This window comes from Cygnus atratus, chromosome 17 (genome assembly GCF_013377495.2).
Source record: "Cygnus atratus isolate AKBS03 ecotype Queensland, Australia chromosome 17, CAtr_DNAZoo_HiC_assembly, whole genome shotgun sequence".
In the NCBI taxonomy this organism is placed as follows: domain Eukaryota; kingdom Metazoa; phylum Chordata; class Aves; order Anseriformes; family Anatidae; genus Cygnus; species Cygnus atratus.
In genome coordinates, this window is record NC_066378.1 from 12816336 (window position 1) to 12834649 (window position 18314).

Consider the following 18314-nt stretch of genomic DNA (forward strand, 5'->3'; position numbering starts at 1 on the left):
TTTGGGCTTGAGCAGGGCGAGGGGCTGAGCATCTGCGGGGGTCGTGCTCTGGGCAGGGGGTCGGGGCTGCCTCTCTGTGGCAGCTGGTGAGGACAAGAAGGGGACAAGGAGAGGACATGGAAGGGACAAGGAGGGGACAAGCCACCTCTCCCAGCACTTTCCAGGCTGTCTCTGGCTGCAGCCGTTGCAGCCGTTGCCCAGGGAACAGCAGTCGGCTGCAAACAGACGCGGCAGCGGGGTGACGGTGAGCAGGGTCCTGGCTGGTGGGGGTCCCTCGGGGCCTGGGGAAGTCCTGTGGGGCCGTGGCTGTGCTGGAGCAGCGGTCCTGCCCGTGGGGTGCTGGGGGAAGGGGTTGTCCCGGGGCCCCCAAAGCTCTCCGTGTGCTCGGGGCTTTGGTGCTGGCTCAAACCCAGAGGTGAGGCTGGAGCTGAGCCACTTGCTGAGCACAAGAAGCAGAGATAACGTGCTGGGACGGTGGCAAAATCTCATTTGAGAGCAAACCTCTGTGCCCGGCGGAGCAGGCAGGCAGAGAGGGAGCCCGATCCGGGCTGGGGCTGTGCCAGGCTGGCTCATGCTTGGCGGGAGCGTTACGGGGGCTGAAGGGAGCTCTGGGACCTGTTTCCAAGCTTCGCATGTTCCCTGTCCCCTCTGTGCCCAACTCCAGCTTGCTGTGCGGCCGCACCTGGGATGCTGCGTAGTTCAGAGCAGCGCTAAAATACTGTAGAGCATCTCTCACTCGTCCCGGCCACACCAGCGCCTCCCTGGTCTGACACCGGGTCCTTGCAGCGGGCTGGACTTGGGCTGAAGGGTTTTTTTTCTGTGGCTGGTGCCCACCTAGAGCCGAGCTGTAGACAAAGAGGCTGCCTGCCTGGCTTAGTGCCCGTGTCCAGCCTGCCTGCTGGGGGTTTCCAGCTGGGGCTTCAGACTGGAAAATCTTTGAAGGCTTCTCGGAAGGAGGCCGAAGCTGAGGATGGACTTGAGTGATGCTACCTCCAAGGGGATGTCCCAGGACGGACGGACACGTCAGGAGGCAGCCATGCTGCCCCAGCAGGTGAGGGCAACACTGCAGCAAGCCGTGCCTGGCACAGGGTCTAAGGCCAGGACCTGGTGAAAGCAGAGACCCCAACCCCAGCACCAGGGGGGTTTCTCCTGGACACAGTTTGTCACCAACATCCCCTGGGGAGACAGAGCAGGCTGCGCTGCAGTGTTTCCAGCACTCAAGGGAGCACCCATGGGGCTGCATCCCACTTGATGCAACCCTGCCCATGGGACCCAAAACACCCCTACCAGCAGCTGATGATGATTTGAAGCAGCAAATTCAAGAGCTGAGGTGAGCAGCAGTTTCCATTCAGCTCCCCCTTTTCCCACTTTTGTTATTAAACAAGCTCTGCGGGGCTGGAGCCTGCTCCCATAGCCTCTGCCCAGCCATCAATATTTGCTGAGCACCTGAGCTGCCGGTGAGTTACGTGACCCCAGCCTCGTCCCTGGGCTGAACGAAACCTTATCTCGAAACGAAACCAATGGGGCTGCAGCATCCAACTGGGCTTGTGCCTTGCGTGGGAGACACAGGAAAAGCTGGGGGCCCTGGGGAAAAAGCAAAAGCTGATTTGGAGCCCCGAAAGAAGATGAAGTGGCATGGAAGAAGCCTCCCAAGGGCTCCTGCCCCAGACCCAAACCTCTCTCCCTTTCCAAGGGCCCTGTGGCTACTGCCCAGGAGGAGGAAGGAGCACCGGGGGATGCACCGCCGGGTCCCCCACTGTCTCCTCTGGGGACAGGGGTCCCAAGAACCCTGTTCAGCACCTGGGATGGGTGGCAGGACACGACTGCATTGAAGACTGCCCCAGGAGACACCGCCACCGGGACACCATGCTCAGAAGGACCCCCCAAACCCACCCCAGCACTGCCTGACCCCATGGGGGCCATCTCCAGCCCTCATGGGGGTCATGGAGAGCAGGAGCAGCAGCAGAGGAGCTGGGAGGGCAACCAGCATGATGGCTCTGCTAGCCTGCTGTGGGTGGCCCAGCCGGGTCTGCTCTTCCAGGGGGACAAGCAGAGCAGCTGTCACCCCCTCGTGAGTACCAGCGGGCAGGAGAGCATGCGTGGTGCCACCTTGTGCTACCTGCCACTCTGGTGGCCTGCCCAGCTCTCCCGCCTACCTCCGTCCCGTTCCTCCCAGGAGCTTTTTGGGGGATTTTTTTTTTTTTCCTTGTTTTGCTCCCACTGCTAAGAGCCAGGAGCTGCTCTTCCCACAGAGGCTGTCCTGGGCGTTGGGCTACAACAGCAGCCTGGCCGTGCACAGCCTGGCAGGTGGGGAGGACCGTGTGCTGCTGTACGTCTGCTCCCACACGGCTGTGATCCACGACGTCCCCGGGGGCCGGCAGTACCACCTGCAGGTCTGGCACGTGGCTCCCTCCTCTCCCTTTATCCCGAGCACCTACCCCTTGTCCCTCGTCCTGGTGCCCACTGCCTGCACGTGGCCGGAGTAGCTGCCTGGGTGCTGTGGGCACGCTGGCTGCTTCGGGGACACCTGTAACCCCAGTGGGGACAGAGGGAGGAGAGCAGAGGACCCCTGGGAGAGAGGACGAGGAGATCCCCGCAGCCAAGCAGCTGATGAATGCTTGAAACAAGCGGCCGGCCTGGAGCCCCCCGGTGCCTCTCTCTTTCCCCAACCAGGGCCACGCGAACGCCATTTCTTGCCTGTGCGTGAGCGAGGACCGGCGCTGGGTCGCCACTGCTGACCGAGGCCCAGACCCTCTGGTCATCATGTGGGACACCTTCTCGGGGTGAGCTGCTGGGAGCCTCCTCCGTGAAAACCCCGCATGTCCTTGGGCCATTGGGGGGAGCGTGGGGGCGAGCCCTTTGCTTGGGAAGAAGGCCTGGGGAGGATGCTCAGCACCAGCGCCGGCTGCTTCAAATCCCACACCAGCACCCTGCCTGCAGACACCCTCCCCTCCCCAAATTTAGGCGAGCAGAGGGCTTTTCTCCACAGGATACCCGTGCGCACCATCTTTGACAGCCACCCCGGTGGTGGGGTTGCCGCTACTTGCCATCTCCCGGGACGCGAGGTATCTGGTGACCATTAGTTCTGGCAGGGTGCAGGTGAGGAAAATATTGCCTTCTTTGTGCTTTGTTTGATGGGTGCCTGGGAGGCTCTTCCTGTGGGTGGTGGGCAGGAGAGACGGTCTGCGTGGGTTTTGCTGGATTTCATTAAACTGCATGCTGCAGAGCTGAGAAAGCAGGTCTGAACTTGGGATAAAAGCTCCTGATGTGCTTTCATTGAAGCAATTCCTAGCAGTGCTTCCTGAAATTAAGCTGTCAGGCCATGCTGTGTTTATCCTGCTCCAGTCTTTTATATCCCCCCATCCTCTGCAGCCAGAGGTTGGGGCCTTCCTGGAGCTCTCAGGAAGCCACAAACGTCTCCTGGTTTCCCCCTTGTGACAGAAAGTTTGCCTGTGGAGGTGGACGTCTCACACTGAGAGCCCTGTGTGCAGCGCAGAGCTGAGGCCTGAATTTGGGCTCCAGGTGAGCACCGCAGGGACCTGGGCCACCGCGCTCCATTTGGTGTGCCTGTATAAATGCAGAAGTTTTGCATGAAAGAATAAAGCAGGGAACATCGCTCAGCTTGGCATTAATGTGACTCTCACCTTTTAATTTCAGGATTTTGTCATTTTTAACCCCCAAAATCCCTATGAGTTTGTCAGCAACAGCAAAACCCAGGTGATATTTTATCTGTGGGTGAGTAGGACTGTGGGGAGTTCTTCTAGCACCCAACGTGCTCCCAGGGGGCCTGAAGGTGGCATGGGGCCAGGTGCCTGCCTGTATCTTGCACCAGGCCGGTCCCAGCCTCTCCCACCCGTGTTTTCCGTGTGTGTTTGTGAGCTTCGTGATGGTCGTCAGCTTTCGGGAGAGGAGCAGGCGGAGGGAGAGGTGGTTTTGCATGCTCCAAGGGATTTTGGAACCTTCCTGGCCCTGGAGCCCACCTCTTGTCCCCAGCTGAGGGTGGGGAAGGGACACGCAGGTGGTGCAGGGTGACATTATGGGCTGGCTGTCCTCACAGGGACTCACATTCTGCTCTCCCCACAGGGTGATGCCGGCCTGCAGTACAGCACTCCGCCTTTGACCAAGCAGGTGAGTGTGTGGGGAAGGCCGCATGGCCCCTGTTCGCCTTCCTGCTGGCGGCACCTCCATCCCGTCCCCCTCTGCTAAACAAGTGGCCACGTCCCCAGCCTGTCCCCCTCGGTCTCCTGGGGGGGACAAGCAGGGACAAGCATCGTCTCCTGGGGCTCACTCCTGCAAGGAGAGCTGTCTGCAGTAGTCCCAGCTCGGGGCAGGCAGGGACCAAATTAGAGAGCCCAGGACTAACTTGTGGCCCTGCCACTCTCTCTGCAGACCTTCAACAGCGTGGTGGGGCACTTCAGCCAGTCGGCTTTCCACTTTAACAATGCGCAGGCTCTGACGGGCACCTCAGCCGGGAAGCTGGTGGTGTGGGACATGGCCTGTGCCCGCTCCCTCTCCGAGGAGGCGCAGGTCCAGCCACACAGCACAAAGGCCACCAAGCTGGTGCCAATGCAGAGGAGCAGCATTACGGTGCTGACGGTGCTGGAGAGGTAAGGAGCCGGTGCTGTCCGTAGCCATGGGTCTATAGCCATGGGTCTATAACCAGCTCGGGCACCTCAGCCCAGAAATGGCAGAGAGAACAGTGGTGAACTACTGGCAAGTGCTGCAGTTTTACACTTGGCCATGTGCAAGGACCAGGCAAATCCAAGCAGGAAAGCGCTGCTGATTTATGAGACGCTGCTCCTGGTTTTATTTATTTATCTATTTTCCCCCCAACAAATTATATTGACTAAGAAAAAAAAAATGTTGAAACCTCCTGGCAATGTGATCCCAGCTCTCCCAGCACCTCACAGGTTGGCCGTGGTCACAGAGGACCCAGCCACATCTTTCTCAGCCTCCTGGCCTCTGCCGGCAGAGGGAGCAGGCAGCCTCCGAGCAGCCCTGGGGACAGCGCTGGGGACACTGCAGGGTCACAGCAGAGCCCGGCGGCTGCTGCCCTCGTCTGCAAGGGGCTTCTCTCACGCACTTATGCGGAGAAAAGGCAGAAGGAAAGAGATTTGTTTCTACCCAGTAAATACTTGGCTGTTCTCCATCAGCATGCTGCTCAGACGCTTTCCAGGGTGTTCCATGGGCCTCATCACGACAGCTCAGGGACAGGCGCTGCGTGTCCCCACGGCCACTCCGTGTCCCTGCCCCGTGGGTTGCACTGGTGGAGCAGAGGGCAGGACAGACCTGCTCACGGTGCCTCTCAGCACACGAGCCCTAACGCAGAGCTTTCCCTTCCCTCCAGCTGCATAGTGACAGGGGACGTGAAAGGCCGGGTGAAATTCTACAACGGGCAGCTACAGCTCCTGGCCTGCTACAGCCACAGCAGCGTGGGGCCCATTTGCTCCATCTCCTTCTCCAAATCCCCTCCTGAGCCTCCTGATGCCGCCTCAGCCTGCTCCAGCGCCGGCAGCCAGCCCTTCACCGCCGGGTGAGCCTCCCCCCATAAACCCAGCTTTCTGCATCTGCCCTGCGAGCACTTCCCAGTGCCCTCCATAAACTGGTGGCCCCAGCACGTCTCAGATCACGAGCCGGGCGCGATGCCTCGGTGCAGGCTGGAGAAGTGTTGGTTAATGCCAGCACGGGGACAACCAGCTGGGCACGGAGCTGTGCAGCTCCTCTGTCACGTAGCTGGCACGCCAGGCAGGGCTAATGCCAAGCCCACAGCTCCCGCTGAGCCCCTTAACCCTCCCGCCTTAAATCCCTCCCCAGTGGCTATTTCCAGTCAGATTTTACCACCGCTGGGTGAGATAATCTGGGTGGTGCAGCGCTGGGCTGCACGGCGCGGCTCAGGGCCTTGGGGCAGCCCCAGCGGGGACGTGGCAGTGCCCAAGGGGCTGTAGGAAGCCTGTGGGACAGATGATGCTGTTCTGGGGCTGCAAACCATATGGCCACTGCTCCTGCTGAGACTCTTGTAGCAGCGTACGTCCATCGCCGCACATGTTTTCCTAAGAGCCACGTGGAACAGGTTCCTCTCCGACCCGGAACAGTGCCCTGGGAAGCATCGTGTTTTCCCAAGTTGTTCCACGTCGCCTTGCACCTCTTTCTGGCAGCTCCTGCCACTTGTGGCTGCTCCAGGGAGCACCAAAGGCAGAAAACCAAAGGCGAAGCTGAAGGACTGCTGTCGCCTGGCTGCCTCTGCAGGAGGCCCAGCACCCTCCGGAGGCCAGGTCAGAGGAGCAGAAACCAGCAGTGGCCACGGGCTGGCTAGCAATGGTGGCTGCAGTCACGCACGTCCAGCAGGGCTGGGCTCCTCTGCCTCAGCCCCACACAGTCCTCTCCTGACCCTTCTGCAGGGCCCAGGCTCTCGGTCCTCAGCTGTGTTTGCCTGATTATTCAGTCGCCTGCTTTACCCGTCACCATTTAGGCGGCGGGACTGTCCTCGCTGCGCTGCAGCTGGCGCGGCCGAGCCGACGAACAGGCGGCCGCTCTGTCTGCGCGGTGGGTCTCGAGCCGTCCTCTGCCCCGTCTGCGGCAGCACGGCCAACTTGCAGCCACTGGCAATGGTGGTGTGGGGACAAGTGAAAGGACTATTCAGAGAAGCCTCAATTGCTCGTTTGTCCATCTCACACACCAGTGACTTGCAAACGGCAAAAGTTACCCAGATGGCGTTCGTCTTCTGACTTGACTACCCAAGTAGAAAAGGGAACTGGCTCCAGTGTCGTCCTGTGGAGGTTCTCCAGGGCGCAGACACAGGGTGCCACCTGCCTTCCAGGTCAACAAGCGTCTGCGTACTGTGTATCGCAAAACATAAGTGATCGTCCTGCTAAGTTGACAAAAAGAGACTGTGTAATATCGCTCGGAGGGACACGAGCCAGCTAGTCTGATTCATCAAATTTTGTTTCTCTCACTAAACAGGAACTTTATCCTTTCAACCTCTGATGCAACAGTGCTCCATGTTGCAACAGACGGGACAAACTTTGAAAAAGTAATGGAAGAGGCCAAGAAGGCAACAACTGCCATCGCCTGTCACCCCCGGCAGGCACTGCTTGCTGTGGGCAGTCACTGCGGGCTGCTCAAAGTGTGGGACTACCAGCAGCCCAAGCACCCTGTTAGCAGGATATTCACTGAGGCCAGCATCCAGTGCTTGTCCTATGACCCTGAAGGTATCCCGCTCTAGTGATCTACGCATGTGCCAAGCTTCCCAGAGGAGGGAGCGTGTTGGGATTGTTTTCTGGTGGGCTTTGCAGGTTGCTTTCTGGCCACCGGCTTCACTGATGGAAGCGTGTACATCCTCGACGCCATTTCCCTTCAGTCCTGCTGTGAAGCCTTCAGGTTCTCGCGGGGCACCGTGACTCACATCAGCTTTTCCCACGACTCTGAGTACCTCGCAACCGCTGTAAGCCTGCTCGGTCCTCTCCAAAGCACGGCTCCCGGGAGCTGGGATTGCCACAAGCAGCTGCCTGATTTGGAGCTGTCTGCTCCAGTGCTTCCTCAGGGCAGCCACCCTCACCCTCTGGGGGGGCTGCAGAGCTGGCAGGGCTGGCATAAGCCCCAAGGGGAAACATGCAGCTGCCTGCTGCCAGCCAGGGGATGTGCCCGGGGGGGACTGTGGCACGTTGACCTTCATGCTCTCTTTCCAGGATGAGAAATATGCGGTGACTGTTTACAAAAGAGTCCTGCAAAATGGGCAGAGATGCTGGGAACACCTGGCAGGGCTCCACTCCCACTACAAACCCATCCGGAGCATCCTGTTTGGGGTCCAGCTGGACAGCAATGAGCCCCGGCTCCTGAGCCTCGGGGAGGACCGGCAGCTGGTACGTGGATGGGAGAGCCTGAAGGGCAGCGGGGTGTTGTGGTCGAAGTCCTGGCTGGACAAGAGAGGGAGAGAGCCTGTGGTTCTGCAGCTCCGTGTCTCTCCCCACCGGCTGTTTGTCAGCCTGACCTCGAGGCAGATCTGCCCGGGGTTTGGAGATGAGCCTCTGCTCTGCGGGCTTCTCTCCCCGGCTGCTGCAATGGCCACTAGATCTGGTTAATCCACCAGGTCCAGGATGCTGGCAGATCGCCGTGCTTCCTTGTCTTCCCTCCAGGTGGAATACGACCTGAGCAGCAGCAGCAAGGACCGGCTGGTGATCTCGCACAGGGACCGGGTAGAGCAGGTTGCTGTGCCCCTGTGCTTGGCCTGGTACCCCCAGTTCGGCACCGAGTCCTTTATCCTCACGGCCAACAGCTGTTACAAAATGAAGCTCTACAACACAACGACCAAAATGTGCAGGTAGGGGGGAGATTCAGTCCCAAGCCCCCTCACCTTCTGCCCGGGAGCACCAACCTGAGTCTCTGTTCTCTTCTGCCCTGCTCCCACCCGTGAGCATGTGTTTGTCCATCCGTGATGCAGATGGTGGGGTGGCTGCAGGGCCCCAGGGCTGCTCCACTCTTGTGTCTTCTCTGCTCCTCACAAACGTGGCAGTCTAGGAAGGCTGTGGCTGCAGGTGGGTCTCGGTCTGCCCAGCACATTGGACTTGAGACGCATCGGCTGGGCATCAGCTGAGGAGATAAGAGCCCACAGGATCAGCAAAGCCCAGGGGCTGATCCCTGAGCACTAAATTCCTCTCTTAGCCCCGGTGTGGTCCCTTCTGGACAGGGATCCTGTGCTATCCTGTGCTCTCAGCAGGTATCACAGAGCCTTTGCACCCACGCCTCCCCTTATCCACCCATCCTCGTGCACCACAGCCGTTCAGAGGGGGAAAATATTTTTGTGAGCCCTAGAACAGATGGCAATGTTGTTTGCCTTTAGAAAGACCCTTCTGGGACCAACCTATGGCTCCCCGCTGGAGAAGATACAAATCCTCCCAACAAGGAGCACTACGGAGCCCCAGAAATGCTATCTGGCCTACATTACACAGGACAAGGTACGGAGCCCCACCTTTCTACTCTTACAGGGAATATTTTTATATCTTACAGGGAGTATTTTTATTTTTATAGTATTATTTATATTTATATCTATCCAGGGAGTTTGGGGTTTGGACCCGATGATCTCTTGAGGTCCCTTCCAACCCCTACAATTCTGTGATTCTGTGATTTTGGAGCACTCCTGGCTTGGCCAGGGGGATGAAGGGAACCTGCCCTCGCAGAGCCAGGAGAAGTGAACTACTGAAGAGTGGAGACACTTAAAAACTCCTTGTTTGGGGCAAGGGCTGGTGTAGAGGTGACAGCCACTGGGGGAATGTCACTGCAGAGCAAACCGTGCACTGGCTGCTCCGGTCTTCCCGTGGGAGCCCCAGCCCTCACCTCCTCCTCTCCCCTTATAGGTGGGCCTGCAGATTTTGCCTGTCGATGGCAACCCCCACAAGTCCTCAGCTTTCATTTGCCACCCAGATGGCGTCTCGGACCTGGCCTGCTCCTACGACGGGCGCTACGTCTTTACGGCGGGGGGGAACGACCGCACTGTTCTGAAATGGGAGGTGAACCTGAAGTGAGTACTGCAGGGAGGAGAAGGGAGTCTTGTTGTGGCTTTCCACAGCTGCTTGGCCAGCACAGCTGAAGCTAATGTTTCCCAGCATTTATACTGAGAATGGGGCTTTTGTCCTGGAAGGTCTCTGTTGGTGTCCGGTGCAGCTAAAGCCAGGTCTCCCAGCTATTCCTCTTCCCTCTCTTTGCATCAGCTCTCCAGCATGCGGAGATGGCTCACATGCTACACAGGGGGTGCAGTAAATGAGCGCCTATAAAATTCTCCAGCCTGGGAAATGGTATCCAAATGCCAAGAAATTGAGGGATTTCTGGTCTTGTGAGAGTCTGGCTGCTGGGATAGGGATTATCTGGTTAGGGGATCAGGAGGAGCTGCAGGAGGAGTGTACAGGGCCACAGCTGATACAAAAAAAGTCTGCTCTCCAAATGGGATAGGCCGGCATTTGCAAGGAAATCCCTACTGCATTTGAAGGCTGGATTTAGGACAAGCCACCGTAATCCTATAAAGCTCTGCTTACACGAGCAAACGGACTGCAGTAAACGGGACGGCTGAAGGAGCCAAGGCTGCTTTGCTCCTGAGGCATCCTGGGCTCCGGCCCAGCGTGCCAGCCCTGAGCTCCTCTGCCAGGTTTCCTCTGCCCTTGCCAGGGTGTGTGGCCCCTTGTGGCCTGCCAGGCGGGTCCTGGCCCAAGGGACGTGTGCTCCCGGAGGTCCCATGCGGCAGGAGCTGGATACCATTGCTCGGCACGCCAAGGACCGAAGCTCACTGCAACATGGACACTGGCAGAGGGCTCGCTGCAAGCAGCCAGTGCATGCACGCACATTGGAAGGGAGCAACAGCTGGGAGAGCAGTGTGGCCTCCTATTTTTGGGGTGTGCTGCCCCTGTGAAACGCCCCTCATCTTCCTAGGAGGCATGTTTCATGGCTAAGCACGCAGTGGTCTTGTGTAAACGGCTCCTGCAGGTACTGCCCGCGCAGTGCAGAGCCAGGAGGGTGCTGAGCTCGCTCACCTCCGTGTGCCAGAACAATGAAACCTGGGTGGGAAAGCAATGGGCTTATTTATTTGCTTTTCCACTTTGTGTGGCTTAAGCAGTCGGGGGTCAGAATAAGCGACATTTTAAGGAAGGCAATAGAATATAAATGATCCTTCTTTATAATGGTTGGCCGGAGTCCAGGCAACATTGAATTTCTGTGTAATTTGTTTTTGGAGCGGAGCTCTTGATGAGCTAATTATCATTTTATTGCTGCTCCTGGCATCTTGTGCATCTCCACTGTGTTTAATACCCAAATAACTTAATTATGAAAAAAAAAAAAGCACCAAGCTTGCAAAAACCGTGCGGAAGCAGCGCAACAGAGGTGTGCATCGAAGCTGCAGCCCTGCTGCGGGCGCGGGGTGTTGTGCGGCAACGCTATGCCGAGATGGTTCTGCCAGGCTCCGTTCCCTTCTTCATCTGCACAAACCGAGGTGATTCTTCTGGCTCCAGCTGCCTGGGAATGGAAACGGCGAGGTGCTGCGTCCGTTTAACGTGGGCTGCACCTGTGGCACCGCCGCTCGCGCTCGCAGCGTAAGGGATTGCGCTGAGCTGTCGGGGAAGGACGTGTTGGAGCGAGGGACGGGGAGCTGGCTTTGTGTGGTTTCTTGCACACACCGAGTCCCGGCGCTCCACACATTCAAAATGCTGATCTAGCTAATTCGTCTCCCTCAATGTCTCTATAAGGAAGCAGGAAAGCTAAATGCCAGACACCCAGCTCGAGCCCATGGAAAAGCTGCTGGCTCCCAGCCCCGTGCTCGTTCCCCCAAACAAGAGGGCCATTCAGGAATAATTAATTCCCACACTGTGCTATTGTATGCAAAACCTGGGTACGAAATATGCTGTAGAAGTGCAGGCTGATGATAAAATCGCACACGGTTCAAGGCAATGCTTCTCCTTCCTGCATTCTGAGGCCGAGGGATTTTATTTATTTATCGAAAGTGTCTCTGAGCAATGGCTAGAAAGGGAAATGAGAAATCTCCCCCCACGTGAACGCTTCCTGCACCTTCTTTTCTCTGCCTGTGCCAGTGCCTTGGAGGCTGCTGCGTCCCTGGGTGGGGAGGACCTGGTCCCGTTCTACAGCCTGCTGGAGGGCGGCCGAGAAGGCGAATTCTTCAGGGTAATTGTGCTCACCGTGACTGCTGCGCAGCAACATCTGGTTGGAGTTTAAGATTCATTTATACAGGCCTGACATTTCTTTAGTTTTTTGTCCAGATCGCCTTTAACAGCGGTCTCATTGATACGCCTGTTAGTGAACCTTAAAAGAAGCCTTATCTCCCTCGCCTGTTGGTCGCTGAACTCTACAGTGTCTCGTTTGAATCCCTCGCAGGAGCTGGAAGACTATTTCTACTATGTGCAGCTGCGCAGCCAAGGCATCGACACGCTGGAGACCAGACAGGTGTCAACGCATATTCCCTTGGAGGAAATTCCTTCTGTAATGAGAGCAATGGGATTTTATCCATCAGAGGAAGAGGTTTGTCAGTTGTTTTTATTATTATTTAAAAAAAAAAAAAAAGGAGAGCAAGAATGATTCCATTCACTGAGCAGCCTGAGGGCCAGATTCAGACCTTTGCCATGCTGGATGGCTGCAGGGTGTATCTGCTGGTTTAAATGTATTTAGCTTGGTCTGCATCAGTATTGTAGTGATCAGAATCCAGCAGCGCATTTCTAAAACAGCAATGGCTTGTCACTGAAGAGCTGGACAGCTGCAGGGGTAGGCTGGACAGACCTGGAGCCTGAGAGTTAAGAAACTCTCACCCAAAGGTGCCCTCAGGGTCAGGCTGAGTGCCCAGGGCCCCAAACCCCACAGCCAACACCTCTGTAGAGAGCTGGGTTTCAGAGGATGAACTGAGAAAGCTGAGGAATGACATCGTGGACAAGCTGGCCATGGTCCTGGGCAACCTGCTTGTGGGGGGAGGTTGGACCAGATGACCTCCAGAGTCCCAACTTCAGCTGTCCTCTGCTCCCGTGCTTCTGTGAGTCTTCCTTTGGCTCCCAAGGCACAAGTCTCCAGCTTTCCATAGCCCGTAGGCTAAAGTACCATGTGTGCAGGCAATGTTGTGCTTTGGGCTCTCTGACTTCCAGGAGAGTCTGAACTTCTGTGCTTCTTGGTTATGGGTGAACCCAGTCTGGGAGGAGATAGCCAGAGCATGCTCCACGCACTACTGCTGCGGGTGGGAGTGCCCAGCTCCATGCTTTGGGGATGCTGACAGAGCCTCTTTTTCTTGTTCTGTCTCGGGCTGATGAAAGAACGGTTTTAGATGGAGCCAGCAGCTTTTATTCCCATGGAACGTAAAGCTCTTTCATAACTGATAAACTCTGCAGAAGCTCTCTCTGAGCTTGCCTTTGAGGTTGCAGCAGAGGAGCTTCCTACCAAACATTTCTTAAGAGCTTTTTAGCTTCAAATTTTACAGCAGGCAAAGACAAGTGATTTAATAAGGGTGCTGCTGCTTTTCCCTTTGTAGCTTTTTCTACGAGGCCAATTGCGTTGTATACAGACCTCATTTGTAACCTGGCAAAAGGGCAATTAAAACGCATCCAAAAAAAATAATAATTACAGAATCTGATGCAAGGAGATTTAAATAACAACCTCCTAGCACCAGATACAGCCCTTCAGCGCAGGAGGGGTTCTCCCAAGGGAAGCAGCACGTCGCCGCACTCCCTTCGGCTTTCCGCGGGGGTGGCTGCCTGCATCTCTGCCGACTGTGCCGGACCCCCCGGTGCTGCAGGTTGGTGCCATCCCATCTGCCCGGCCGTGTCCCTGCCAGGGAGCCCGCAGCAGGCTTGCTTTGGAGCCCTGGCACCCCCAGAATGTTCCTCCAAGCTGGAACTGCTTTGTCCTTGTGTCAGGCTGCGGTGTTATTCCCTGGTGCTTTGTTAGAGCTTCTCCTTGGCTCATAGCATTTTTGCCTCTTGGGGACAGAGAGAACGTATTCCTCCGAGAAATGTCTCCGGAAGAATAACCGTTAACCCCCCCCCCCCAAATCAAAATCACAGCAGCGTTTCAGGTGTGGAAAGAGGTGCTAAGCTGCTGGGAAAGCAGGCAACCTACAATCTGCTTCTCAAAGCAAGCAGGACAGTGTTAAAATGCAGAAAGTCCACCTCTCTCTGGAGTATTTTAATAAAGGAAAAGCAGGAGGGAGAAAAAACAGCTTGGGCTGAGTAGCGAGGCTTTGGGGAATTGGTGTTTTTGTCTGTAGTTCAGTGGGGCTGATAAAAAACCTAATCCCAGATCAGCCAGAGCTGAGTCAAATTGACTGTTCTCGCCTGGCACGGCATTCACAACAGGGAAAACAGAAGGCTAAGATTTCCCCCTTCCCTGGGCTTCATTCAGTGGAAAAACTTGTGACACGAGGACAAAGGCTGAACGCAGCGTCCTCCCCGGGGAGGTCTTGCATCAGCTTCCCTCCCCGGGGGGACGCACGCATGGTGCGTGCCGGCACGGGGAAAGCTCCCGGTGCTTCTTCGCTGCCTGTGTCTATGCGAGGGGCTGCGCTTCGGGGCACGAGGGCACAGAGGGCAGGGAGCAGGAGCTGCCCGTCGGACCCATCGGCATGCTGCCAGCTGGGCTGACAAACAGCACCGGGCCTCAGGAAAACCACGGGCACCCAGCACGGCCGGTGTGTGGCACAAGCAAGTTTCAGAATTGTCCCGTGCCGTGGCAGAGCTTGCTGGTGTCTGCTGGGGTGTGTAGGTCCCTCGTGCAGCCTGGTTGTGTCAGGAGTTGTGTGCACGTATTTTTGTAGCAGGCTGGTATATTTACTGCTCTGCGGGTTGCCTGCCCGCTGTCCCCAGAGTGCAGACACAGCTGCAGCAAGGGTACTGGGGACAGCTGCAAAGTCACGGGGAGCCCTCACCATGCAGCCCCTGGGGATGGTTTCTTCCCCTTCTCGCAGCAGTAACATGCAGCTTCCTGGGCAACGTGCTTATCTGAGAGGGACAGACATGGCAGAGTGCTGCAGGATTTACACTGTTAGCATTAATGTAATTTGGAGCAGAAACAGCTCACTTATACTTGCGTAAATCTAGAGCAACTCCATTGGCACCACTGAGAGCTATCACAACAGCAAATAGAGGAAATCCAAAATGATTATGCATCTGCTACACCCATCTTTAGCTGAAATTGTCTTAACAATGAGCCCGTGACCGTTAGCTGGGTCCATCCTCAGCTGCTGAGCACTACTGCACTGCTGGGATCTGCCGTGACACCTGCGGCACCATTTGGGGGATCAGAAGCCGTCCCGATGCTCTCCAAAAAGCAAATGTCTAACTATCCATCTTCCCTTCATCTGTAGATCGAAGAAATGATAAATGAAGTAAAATTCAGCGAGTATGTGGACACTGGAGAACAAGTGACAAAAATCAATTTAGGGGATTTTATCAGACTTTATATAAATCATCGGCCTGCGTTTGGCTTGTCAATGAAAACCATACAGCGAGCGTTTCAGGTTCTTGGTTATGACAATGAGAATGGAGACAAAGTTATTGACAGAGGAGACTTACTGTTGCTGCTTCAGTGCAGAGGTGAGTTATTTTTCTAATATTAGTTTTATGCTTGCTAGTTCTGTCTTCAATTTCAGAATGTATTCACTGCAGCAAAAAATTAATCTGGAACTATAGCTTGGTAACCAGGGCAGGCGTGGGGAGCCACCTGCCTTAGGATTTTAAACTGAATAATCACGTCTGTTGTCTCAGCTGCACTTCTTTTGCTGCTCTGGAAATTTCTGATGGTCTGAAGGATGTTTTCTGTCAAACGATGAGTATGGATCTGGCAAACTGTATCCTTCCTCCAGTATACCCTTATCTGAATTACCATTCCCCACACAGTCTCCAGAAAGATTGTAAAAAGCAGGAAAAGAGGGTGACAAGAGAGGAGGAATGAAATTGGTCAGAGTCTTGGACTGAAGCTAGGTATGAAATCTGAAAAGATGGGATGGTTTCGTTCATCTGAATCAGAGGGAACACTGTAAAGGCATGTATAAACGTACTTACGGCCAACGCTAGAGTGGTAAATTACATGCTGCTATTGTCTTGCTCCTGCTGTCAAAACAGGGAGCTTTTAGTGCAGCTGAGCACTAAAACAGGTAGAGGAAAATGCTGTTTTACTTAGCACAGCACCCAGTAAAACTCCTGGCCACAAAGATCTGTGGAAAACGAGGATTCAAGCAATGTGAGAAAGGTTAGTTATTTATATGGATGGTGTGAACATCCATAAATAGATAATTAGACAGGATAGAACAGTTTCATAACAAATCTATAACCTTATGCTTCAGGGTACAAGCCAACCACAAGCTGGGAACAAGCACTATGTTCGCTTAATCCCAGGATATTAGAATAAAACTTTCCTGTACCATCCTCTTCCTCCTCTGTGCAGAAATGACTACAGCCCCAGGCACAGAGCTACCTGGTCTGTGGTCTGTCCTGGGCCAGGAATTCAGTGGGAACAGCAGCTCAGGCTCCTGCAAGTGCAACGTAGCCTAAAGAGCCATCTGCATCAGACTTTCTCCTTTTGATAGGTATTTTTGCCCCAAATGCATGCAAGATAGGGGAACCATTTTCCTTGGGATCAACATTTTCCTGTGTTGGGATCATGTGTTCTGATTGGTGATGTGGCCTGTGTCTCAGAGAAGCCAAGTCCCCTTCCAAACTACCCTTTTTTGTTTGTACATCATTCTCATTTGAGTTGTCTTCTGTTTTTTGTGCTAACGACACTGTAACCGAAGAGGCTGGTTTTACTTTATCGCATACAGGAGAGCATATGACGGAGGACGAGCTGGCACAGTGTCTGACCGCCCTGCTGGGCAGGCATTCAGAGGGAGGAAGATCTGACCTGGACACGTGCGATCCCTCAGGTACGGGATTAGCATTCTGCACTGCACAGAGGCAGGATTGCTTCACTTCCCAAACAGAGTAATTTAAATTGCAAGCCCATTACCCTGTTAGGCCAAGAGCTGTCAAAAACACTGAGGTGGGATTGCAAGAATAGTCATAGAGCCGTAGATTGTCCTTCATCCATGCAACAGTTACATTGGTGTCTCTGAAAATAAATGAACAATGAAATGTAACTGAGGCCTGACAGGATTGCATTGCTCTTTGCTTGCTGGCTTGGAACCGGAACTGGAAACACGGAGTGGAAGGTTTACACGCCAAAGTCCACAGGCAAAAAGGAATCCTGCACTATGCAAATTACAGTGTTGACTTCACCCAGGCTGCAATGCCCACTGTAACAGAACTCTTGATAATAACCATGTTTGTGTACAGTTAATGTCCCATCCTACACCGGTCTAGAGCAGTGAATCACAGCTCTGATTTCACCCACGTCGCTCTGCCCGTTGTCATTGGGACTGCTGATGAGCACCATGCTTTGTGCAGCTCAAGTCCCAGTCCCCACCAGTCTAGAACAGCGCCTGGTGAGCTGCTGGCAGCAGCTGTGTGCCGTGCAGGAACCACCTGGCACCGCACACCGACTGCAGGCCCTGGGTGCCTGAGGATCCCAGAATCATGTCAAACCGATGGAGTGTAAAAATTGTCTGGTCCCTTGGCTCTTCTGCGGTCTGTATGTACTGCAAGGTGATTCAGCCTCACACATTTAGCAGTTTTTCCCCGATAAGAATGTATAAAGTGTTAAGCTAGTAAGCCAATACTTTATGATTACTCCATACATCGTTAAAAGCATTCCATCCGCTCACTGCGACTTACAAGTATTACTGTTCTGGAATGCCATTTTTACATTGCTATTGTGTGTTTTGTGTTGTTGTTACTGCTCTCCAGGTGCAGCAGCTTTGACTGGAGAAGAAATTCCAGAGGAAATCACAGCAGAGAGGTTCACTGCTGACATTCTTGGCTTACCTATTGCCGAGCCAGAGAAAAGAACAGTAAAAATCAATGAATAGTTGATCTGTGAAGACTCAGAATTGTAGCTGCCCCAATTTTCTACTTGTTCCCACTTTCCAACATCCTCTCCTCAAGTATCTGTGAAATTTATATTCTATGTTTATTAAAAACTAAAGGTCACAAACTAAAGTCTGTAAAGAGCGACACCATGGTTGCTGCATTGTCTTTTTGCACAGATCACCCCTATCCTTGGCTAGAGCCTTCCTAGAACTTATTTCAGGGTGGGTTTATGCTAGATGCAGTCTATTTCCATTAGGTTAAGAGGGTATTTATTTGTAAAATAAACAGGCAGCAAAATAGCAATATAAAAGTATTGTATTGATTATATACGTTGATAAATGTCCTGTACAGAATGCTTGGACAGGCTAGACTGGGTTCGTAATTACACAAACAAAACCACCAGACTTTGGTGATGCAAGGAACGCTGTGATACACATTGAAACCAGGTTTCCCTTTTGGCCTTTGAAACTTTGGTTTCCTTTCTGAAAGTAGTAGCTCCGATTAGAAGTGCAATACCAATGGGACAGCATCTTACAGTGTTTGTATAAACAGCATAATGAGGCTGGTATAAGTTGCTGTAGAAAGATCAGTGAAGTGCTGTTGAACACGCTTCCTTCTTTACATCATCCTCAGCATCAATTTGAATAATAATGTAGGGCCTCGAGAAGCGTTCCTCTCACTGGCAATGTTTGTTAAACAAGAGATTGCTGTTACGCACTCTGCAAGTATCCGTGGCTGTGCAATTAGCACAAAGGTGTGCGCTGTGGGTGAGTTAACCAAGTCCCACACCGGGTGCGCATGTAACTGTCCATTTACTGATGTGTTTGTGTATGCCCATGGACGGGTCGGATCTGATCCTCTACTTTTAACCAGCTTCATTCC

The 18314-nt window shown here is 54.3% G+C and overlaps 1 protein-coding gene across 1 annotated transcript; it reads left to right on the forward strand.

Annotated features, from left to right (window-relative positions):
* The first annotated feature begins 1912 nt into the window (after positions 1 to 1912).
* On the forward strand, positions 1913 to 17441 carry CFAP251 (cilia and flagella associated protein 251). Its single transcript, XM_050714286.1, is given in 21 exon segments — positions 1913 to 2071; positions 2253 to 2393; positions 2674 to 2783; positions 2990 to 3028; positions 3030 to 3099; positions 3442 to 3522; positions 3658 to 3735; positions 4084 to 4128; positions 4390 to 4607; positions 5348 to 5495; positions 6908 to 7208; positions 7293 to 7441; positions 7686 to 7859; positions 8133 to 8317; positions 8837 to 8951; positions 9351 to 9514; positions 11568 to 11658; positions 11869 to 12012; positions 14834 to 15062; positions 16289 to 16390; positions 17310 to 17441. Coding segments are annotated over 21 exon segments (2865 nt in total). The 3' UTR covers positions 17432 to 17441.
* Positions 17442 to 18314: the final 873 nt, after the last annotated feature.